Below are 9604 nucleotides of genomic sequence, written 5' to 3' on the forward strand. Positions count from 1 at the left end.
TCTACCAAGCATTATTCACCGTTTAGAAAAATACTTGCTGAAGTGCACACTATTCAACCTTCGTATGTCTCGGAAGATGTTGTAGAAACTCGATTTTCACAGCACATATATCCACATAATGTATATGGGATTATGTGGGCCTCATTGGGCCGGCTCGCCAGCTTCCTCGAACTCCCCGCGCGCGGAGATCACCTACTGCGACACCCACAAGAGACATTGGCTCAGCTCCTTCCACATGGCCAGCTTGCCGCCCTCGAGTACAACTAGTGGCAGGTCAGGCTGTAAAGGCGCCGCGGTGCGCCTCAACTTCCCGTGAGGGATGGCACCCATCGAGCTTGACCCGCCGCCACCGGGTGTGGTGAGTGCGGCAGTGGCTAGGGAGGACCGAGAGGCGAGAGAGCACATCACGACGGAGGCCGCTGATGAGGAGTACATGGCGGACCTCCGCCACCGGTACCTCGAGCTGGTGGAGGCCGAAAAGAAGATGTTCGCGGAGCGCGCGGTTGACGGGAGGTCATCATCCCCTCCGACGACGAGGAGCACGGCGGCAATGATTGCGGCAACAACAAGGGGGACTTCGGCATTGAAGAACGACAGCACATCTTCCCCGACTGCGGCGACGACGGCACAGGGCTGGACCCCATGGGCGGTGGGATGTCGTGGGCGGATTGGCTCGCCCTCTACAAGGTTGACGACGATGTTTAGTTCAGTTTAAATTCATGTTTAGTTTTAGGTTTAATTTCATGCTTAGGTTTAAAAATTACACTATGTTTCGGCGGATGATTATATGTATATTATGTGTCTAATTTCAGTTGCTTTTTACCCCGACAAAAAAAAGAGGAATTTCGGTTGTTTAAACCGAAACTATGTTGAACTTATGAAAATTTAGTTTTTACTCTGTTAGATTTAGGAGTTGGGCTAGGTCCGACCAAGATTTAGTGGAGTAAAAATCCTTCATCTACCTTGGGGAGAAGCATATATGCACTTTCTGCTGCAGGTTTGAACATAAAAAAGCTTCAGACTCTGCGCGACCCCGACCCGGCTCCGATGGATGCAGGTTGACGGAGAAGACCCCTTTCGGCCGAATCAAATCCGCCACCGCGACGGCAAGTTGACGGAGAAGAGGCGCGCACCCAACGCAGCTAGGCATCTCACCGGAAGGATCATCACCCAGCTGACAAGGCCGGCATGCTGCCACTCCTGGTCCTGGTAGGCCACTCCTTCAGGCCACTAGTGCAAGAAAGCAACCACTGCTACCGGGGACAGCACGGCACCACTAGGAGAACGCGGAATATATCCGAATCCCCGGCGCAACGGAAATTCCATTCCCCCGCCCGCGCGCCCGGAGAAATGCTACTCCCATGTTGATCCTCCTAGCTCGTCGGAATCGGCCTGCCTGCCTGAGGTGGGAACGAAGGCGGCCACGTACATGGGAAGGAAAGGATCAACATGGGAGAAGTGGGATCATGCGTGGGAAATGGAAGAAGTAGCAGCACCGATCGTGCGTGGGAAATGGAAGAAGTGGGATCATGAATCACATTTCTCCAGAGGGAATGCTACTATGTTCCTAGTTATGCGCTCGTCGGAATCGGCCGGCCGGAAGTGGGAGCGAAGCCGGCCACGTACGAACCTAGGAAGAGGACCCCCCATCCGTCCATAGGAATTCCCCGTCCATATCTGATCTATTCCCTCGTCAGAATACGTACGTATGGATGGAGTGCTGTATATGCCCTGGCAAGTAGTAGGAGCAGAATAGACCGTGTCGTGCGTGGGAACAAAGGGAAAAATGCATGGTGAATCACATTTCTCTGTCAGAATCACGAATTCTCATGCCGTATGTTTCACTCGGCGCAACAGTGTCGCGGTAACCGAAGCCGCAGCGAATCTGCTCCAGGACATGCAAGGATTGGGTGGTTAAAAAGGAAAAACACTGGACATGCAAGGATTGGGTGGCCACAAAGGTGGTGGGGAGTGGAGAGTGGAGACAGCCATGGCCATGAGCTTGGCATCATGCCGAAAATTTCGCCTGGACCATGAGCCCGAGTCTTGAGCACTGACCCACCGCGCTCTGCATGGACAGGCCAGAGACCACCACCATGGCCCGTACCACTGTAGACTCCGACTATCTGGCTATGTTCTTTCCTGGCCGACGCGTGTTGCCACCTCATTCACCGATCCAGATCATCAATCGGGCGATATGCACGCATGCCAAAATGTACTATTTGTACTGGTGTGCTACTACCTGTAGGCTGTAGCTTGCAAGCATCGAAGTGTTCTTCTTTTGAGCCGTACTATGATCTTTTGGATGTGGCGAAGTTTGTTAATGTCTGTTTACAGTCAATCTTGTGTTCTTTCGCAGACGATTTTTGTTGTCCGTCGTCTGATCACGTATGATGGTGTGTAGTATGGATATAAGGCGCCCGATATGGGATACGCGGAGTGGCAAATATGAGGCATGCCCATAGGCATTTAAGGGGCCGGATTTGGCTATTGCGGTTGTAGATACTCTAAAGGCATTTTTGAGCAAACATATAATGGAACGATGACATTTTTTAGATATCGAATGATATTTTTGAGCAAGCATCTCACAAAACGATGGCATTTTTGAGCAGTTGTAACTTCTAACGACAAAACTGAGTAGTGAGACACAACTAATGGCATAAATGATAAAACTTGTTTATGCTTGTAAGCAAAATAGGCTAACAGTAGATACACGGCGTTCCGTTCGTTCCAAATCATCCAACGGTCAGAAGATGTAAGAATTTGGGGTAAGAGGAAAAACACTCATCTTACTTGGCAGCTCTGCTGGTACGTGCTGGGGACAAGATGGCGTGGAGTGGAGACTGCCATGGCCATGAGCTTGGCATCTTGGCAAGAATTGGACTGGACCATGAGTCCATGAGCCAGACCCACTGCGCTCTGCATGCATGGACCAGAGTCCATCACAATGTCTCCTGCTCCTGTAGACCCTAGCTAGCAGGCCAGCATTTTCCGGCTCTGTTCATACCTGCCCGACGCGTGTTGCCACGCTGCTCGCCGATCCAGATCATCAACCGGCAGGTGCACACACACATGCCAAAATGCAGTTCCACGGCACTACACCTGTACTACTAGCTTGCAAGCCTCGAACTCTCCTTCTTCTGAGCCGTACCGTTTCCATTGCACACCGAAAGAGGTCCGGTCCGCCATCCAATCAACACCAAAGCAGAATTCTGTTTAACCAGTGCTAACATTAAGTGCCAGTGCCATTTCCAGATAAGCAGAATTCCGTCTAATTATTTTTCGAGTATCAAATTATGTTTAACTAGTACTCCTTCGGATTCATATTATTTTTCACTGAAACATATGTATCTAGCACTGAATACATCCGTTTCAGCGACAAGTAATATGGATCGGAGGCTAACATTAAGTGCCAATGCCATTTCCGGATAGGCATCCCTCGCACACAAGCAAGGAGGTGTCATGCTCAGTGAGCGCTGGGCCGACAAAGCTGGTGCGCGCACAAAGTCATGGTGTCCGCTTACGTTAGCGCCACTGCTGGCGGCCTAGCTGCAGTGCAATCGAGAAGTGGAAGTGGAGGTGGAGTCGTTCGATTTGCATATGCTTTCCTCCGCATATACAACCAAATGGAGTCCAGCTACTCATCGTAATCCAGCTGAAAGTTGTTGTAAGTTACCGAAAGAGAGCCGGGGCGATGGCGTGGATGGGGATGGGCCGCTGTCCGTTTCTTCGGAGCAGAGTGGTGTGATGCTTGTGATCTTGTTCCGGAGATTCAGGGGCCAAAGCGGCTTTCGATCGATTGCCAAAGCTCTCAAGTTTCTTCTCATATACATATCTCCATTGATTTTCTTTTGTTTCTGTCCGACTAATCACGCCAAGAATCTACTACACGCTCCAGCCTAAATCTAGCACTAGCAGCACCGGGACGGGAGGAGGAAGATGATGGGGTGGGGAGAGAGGAAAAGCTGCCCGGGAAAAAGGGAAAGCTGAAGCGAATGAATGGCTGGCGGCCGCTTTTATTGCCGGCTTTCTTGCAGCGCCGTCGTGCCGCTGCTCTCGAGGTCTTGGTCATGGTGGTGGTGGCTCGCCGCGTCGTGATCATGGTCGCCACTCTGGCCCGCCGCGTCTTCGTGGTGATCACGGCTCCGGCTCGCCGCGTCGGCGCCGGGGTGCGAGCTCGCCTCGCCGCCCTGCTCGTCCGCCGTCTCCTCCTGGCCTTCGCCGTCGCGCGCGCTCGCGTCAGGCGCCGCTGCGGCCGCGAGCTCCGCCTCGGCGGCCCGGCTGGTGACCGGCTTGGCGAGGAACGTGGGCCGCTCGTCGCCGGCCATGATGACCACCACGTGCTCCTGGAAATCCGGGGCCGGCTTGGACGCGCCGGACGCCGAGGCCTTCTCCCCGTCGGCGTCGCCCGCCGCCTGGCCATCGGAGGCGCCGTCGAGGAACCCGGAGAGCTTCCAGTAGGAGCAGGCGAGGATGAGCAGCGCGAAGGCGATGAGGCCCAGCATGGCCGCCAGCCCGCCGAAGAGGTACGGCACCGGCGACTGCCACGCCGAGTGCGGCGGCGCCGTCGCCGTCGGCGCCCCCGCGAGGCGGCTCACGGCCAAGAACTCTGCTCCGGGCCTCATAGCTGTGTTGGTGTGAAGGCGTAGCAGAGGAGCTGCGCCTGATCAGTTTGTGCTGTCTCTGGCTTGTTTGTGTTGGGGGTGGTGTGGGAGGGGTGAGAGGGAAATGGGATGTATTTATAGGAGAGGTGGGGAGAAATGTTTACAAAACTCCACAGTATTCTTCATTTATTTATTTATTTATTCAGGGGGTACTGTCCATTTGTGACGCCAAGGAATATCAAAAGACCAAAGGGATTTTTTTTGGTTGGAGCTGTGAACTCTGTTGCTAGATATTTGCAAGAGATACACCCCTTTACTGTCAAGTTGTCGTATCAAATGTCAAAGGCAGTATCAATTTTCGAATGACATGTTATTTTGGCATAGGGTTTCCGCCTCTGATCATGAAAACATGGTGTGATTTTTTCGTCACAGACAAACGGAGGTGCGATCGATGGGAGAACTTCTCGTTATACCCATGTTTGTAGAGGAACTGGTTAATTTAATCCACTCAGTGCCAGCGATGTTTGACTCTCCTTCCAGTAATCGCATCCGTGATTTCGTCCAAAAGCACGGCGAGGCAAAACAGGCGAGTTGAATGCCGGTGGGATATGGTCGAGGGGAATGTGGTTATATGGGGGTAAGATTGTCATGGCGAAACGGTTTCAACTTCTGGTGCGTTCTTTCTTGGAAGGAGGGGCGGAGAGAGGTGAGTCCCTTTTTCGCGATGCGGGTGGGGTTATGAATTGTAGATTATTCTTCGCAATGAGGAATATAAAGTATGTTATTCAGTTCCCTCCGCGGCTTAGATTTTCACATAAAGTAGTTGGTGAGAAGAAGTCAACAGGGAATAGATGTAACGAAAATTCTCCAGATCTTCCATTAGATTAATGCAAAGTTCTCTCCGGATAAATGTAACTATCTTTAGAGCCAGCAATCGTAGTTCTAGAATGAGCACTAGAGACGGCTTCCGAGGATACGGGTCAATGCTATATGTTGTTGACGCATCAATTCATATTACGTCAATTGACTAGATAAGTTGTTACTTTTTGGGTGACCCTACATTTTTTTGTTTTCAATAGTAAGAACCCAAACTCGGTGCATGTGAGGACTTGAACTTCAATGGGTGGGTTGTACATCCACTCGTAAGGAAGTGAACTAAGCTGACTTAAGGAGTTATTAATCATTAATTTGCTAAATACTAATTAAATTCCCGTCAGACCTTCTTGATCAACTTACAAGCATCCTCTATCCTGATATCGCTTCGTACATAATTACTGGCTAGAATATTCAATTATGTACATTTTGCTATAGTTGTGCGCTTTCAGTAATTCACTTTTGCAACAAGCGTTGATGCTTTTACCTAACAAAGATAAAATAAAAATAAACTGTTGAGAATTGGAAAAAAAATGTTAACTAAGTAATTAGCTATGTTGTGTTGGGTTCAAATAGTTAGGCAAGAGGGACCGCTGAATGGATCAATCATCCATGCACTAGTCATTACAACTAAAGTATTAAGAACTTCAAAAGTTTCCTTTGGCACGGGGTTGTGAATAGTTTAGCTTTGGGTTTGGCCTTGATTCTACCACGTGTGTTAGTGCATAAATTCCAGGCACATAACGAAATTTAAGCTACCAACCTTCTTATTGAATAGTATGCTTCATGAGGGAGATCATTAAATATTTTATCTTGTTATTTTTTAATAGAAATAAACAAGGTTTCTAAATTATGGGGTTACAATATTATTACTTTATTAGTGCAGTTTTTTTTCAAGGAAGGAGTTAAAAATTAATTGATTTTGTGTGCGGAATGTGGATAGAGGTAGAGATGGATTGTTAAATGTGTTTTTCATTTACCTTCCGGCTTTGTATTAACTCGTCGCCGCAAAGAAATCAACAATGCTTTATTTCGCTCGATCATAAAATAGAAGCAAAGAAAATCCAAAGTTTGTATTAATCCGGAAGTTCTTCGTGGATGCATGGGAACAATTTCATTTTAGAACCAAAGATTGTGGTTCTAAAATGAGCACTCGAAATGGTTCCAGATTATCGTGATCAATGCTGTATGGCAATGTCATATTTGGCAACCATCCATTAATTAGTTGATATAGCTGTCTACTTATCAGTTACCTTCACTTCAACATCCAATCATTCTTATCTTGATATTGCTTCCATATATAACTTGCAACCTAGAAATTACATAGCTTTCGATGTATTTGTGTGCTTCCAACACTTCAATTTTGTTCCATGATGGAAGGACATCAATTTTCTTATGATGTAATTACTTTTCATACAACTCCAAAGATTGCTTAATAGTTATTGATACTATAACTGTGCTACGGTTCTACCTTACGTAGTACCAATTGCGGCGGAAGCCATATGCAGTGACGTGATGCACCGCTAAACGTGGCCAACGAACCGCTGATGTGGCATGACACGCACCCGCAGAACCGGATGCTTGATCCCGCGTCACCGCGACATCTTCCACGGAGCGCCTACGTGGGGCCATCGGGGAGACCGCAAAATCTCGATGGCTTGTAGGGCCCGCTTGCCCGCGCCGGGGAATCCTCCACGTCCGACCAAAAACAATGGTCCCACCATCACTGACCACGTGGTTTGCTCGGCGGTGCACCGTCGGAAACGTGGGAAGAGGGGTGGAGGAGGAGGCACCGGTGGCGGTTCCCTAGAGGTGCCATCTGAGCCGCCCTAGGCGTCGCGGCGGTGCTCCTCTTTCTTTTTTCTCTTTTTTTGGCATGCTTTCATTTTTTGTCATGTGCAGTGAGTGTTGTATCCTGGACGAGGCTTGCTTCATGCCGCCTTGTTTGTTTCTTGAACAAGTTTTGGACCATGGCCCACCTTTTTATCCAGAGAAAAAAATGTGCAGTGAGTGCTGGGCCCGTGGGCCGACGGACCTGGTGCCATCCCTACGTTGCTTGAGCATGTGGGACTGCTGATTTGCTGCAGGACAGCTGCATTTACAAAAAGCAAAGAATCTGAATTCAATCAGTGCTCATTCTTGTCCCCCAGTACAAGTCACTTTGGATTTCAATGTAATCAATATTTGTTCCAACTTAAAGGTGCTGTAAGCTACCGAAAGATGGGGAATGATGGTGTGGAGTGTTGTCCATTTCTTCAGAGAGCTGTAACTGGAGCAGAGCATGATGCTCCATATATCTTTCCATTGGCAAAACTTTCAAGTCTCGCGTAGATATCTCCGTTAATTTTCATTTGACCAATCACGCCAAGAATCTACACAGCCCAGCCTAAATCTAGAGGAGGAAGAAGGAGTGGGGAAGAAAAGCAGCCTCAAAAAAGGGAAAGCTGAAGCGAACAAAAGGCGGCTGCTTTTATTGCGAGCTTTCTTGTAGTGCCGTCGTGCTGCTGCTCTCATGGTCATGGTGGTGGTGGTTGTCATGGCTGTGGCTCGCCGCGTCTTGGCGGTCGCGGCTCCGGCTCGCCGCGTCGGCGGGGTCGCCTCCGAGCTGCGAGATCACCTCGCAGCCCTGCTCGTCCACCTTCTTCTCCTGCCCGTCGTCGCCGGCGCGCGGGCTCGCCTCAGGAGCCGTTGCGGCCGCGAGCTCCGCCTCGGCGGCCCGGCTGGTGACCGGCTTGGCGAGGAACGTGGGCCGCTCGTCGCCGGCCATGATGACCACCACGTGCTCGAGAAAATCCATGGCCGGCCTGGCCGCGCCAGACGCCGAGCCCTTCTCCCCGTCGGCGTCCCCCGCCGCCTGGCCGTCCCGGTCGCCGTCGAGGTACCCGGAGAGCTTCCAGTAGGAGCACGCCAGGATGAGCAGCGCCAGGGCGATGAGCCCCAGCATGGCCGCCAGCCCGCCGAACAGGTACGGCACCGGTGACTGCCACGTCGAATGCGGCGCCGCCGTCCCGTTCATCAGCCCATGCCCCGGCGCCGCCGTCGGCGCTCCCGCGCGGTGGCTCATGGTGACGAACTCGGCCCCGGGCCTCATGGTGTGTCTTGGTGTCTGTTGCGCAGCAGAGGAGTTGCACCTGATGACTTTGTTGCTCTGTTTTTCTCCTGTGTGTGTGTATGTGCTTGTTTTTGTCTTGGGGGTGAGTGGGAAATGTGGTGGATACTCACAAAACATTGGAGTATTGTTTATTTATGATGCCGAGGAATAAAAAATATCAATGGGCGAATTCTTTTCTGGAGGTGTGTACTCTGTTTTAGATACCACCCCTTTTTGAGGCGAAACCGCCAGGAAATGTTTTGTGTGTATTTGTCATGTGAGAGATCATGCATGACTTAAGGGTCTTATTGTAAGGCCGGTCTGATACCAACCCTCAGTAAATCCTAGTTAGAGCTTTGGATCATCTTCTGGCCATTTTTTCTAATATTCCTTCAAATGTAGTGGAGTGCATTGGCTAGAAATTGCAGTTACGTACATTTTGTTAAGCTACAGGTGAGGGCTTTCAATACGTTAGTTTTTTTATTAAGTGATATGTGCTCTTAGCTGACTACGATTAATAAAAATTAGGCATTTGAGATTGAGAATTAGCAAAAATGTTAATTACGTTGCCATGTATGTTGTGTTGGGTGGAGCAATCATTTATGCACTAGCCACTGCAACTATAGTAAGTAATAGAACTTTAGAAGTTTCCTTTGCTACAAGATTGTGAGTAGTTTGGCCTTGGGCTTGGCCTTGATTCTACCACATCTGTTGGTGCATAAATTCCACGCACATAAAGAAAGCTTAAGCCGAAACCTGCTTATCATGTACCCGTTTGCTTGGTTATTGAATAGTGGCCTTGGGCATTCTTTTGTTCTTGAGGGAGATGATTAAATAACTTATCTTGCTCTTAGTTTTCTTATAGATATCTAACAAGATTCCTAAATTATGGGGTCACTATATCTGTATCAAATTTGTTTTATAGAGTTAATAAAGTTAACTAATTATGTTGTGCGTGTGAAATACGTGGATACTAGTAGATGGAGATGATGAAGCGTGTTTCCCATTTGCCTCCTGGCTAAGGCTTTTGTATTAA

General features: G+C 49.3%; 2 protein-coding genes across 2 annotated transcripts; both read right to left on the reverse strand.

Annotated features, from left to right (window-relative positions):
* Positions 1 to 3611: 3611 nt before the first annotated feature.
* On the reverse strand, positions 3612 to 4695 carry LOC119330660 (protein GLUTAMINE DUMPER 1-like). Its single transcript, XM_037603777.1, has one exon. It carries the CDS (start codon positions 4623 to 4625, stop codon positions 4017 to 4019), a length of 609 nt encoding a protein of 202 aa, XP_037459674.1. The 5' UTR covers positions 4626 to 4695; the 3' UTR covers positions 3612 to 4016.
* A 2839-nt stretch (positions 4696 to 7534) lies between these two features.
* Positions 7535 to 8728, reverse strand: LOC119332515 (protein GLUTAMINE DUMPER 1-like). Its single transcript, XM_037605694.1, has one exon. The coding sequence runs from the start codon at positions 8704 to 8706 to the stop codon at positions 7948 to 7950; it is 759 nt and encodes a 252-aa protein (XP_037461591.1). The 5' UTR covers positions 8707 to 8728; the 3' UTR covers positions 7535 to 7947.
* Positions 8729 to 9604: the final 876 nt, after the last annotated feature.

The sequence above is a fragment of the Triticum dicoccoides genome, chromosome 7A (assembly GCF_002162155.2).
Source record: "Triticum dicoccoides isolate Atlit2015 ecotype Zavitan chromosome 7A, WEW_v2.0, whole genome shotgun sequence".
Lineage (NCBI taxonomy): Eukaryota > Viridiplantae > Streptophyta > Magnoliopsida > Poales > Poaceae > Triticum > Triticum dicoccoides.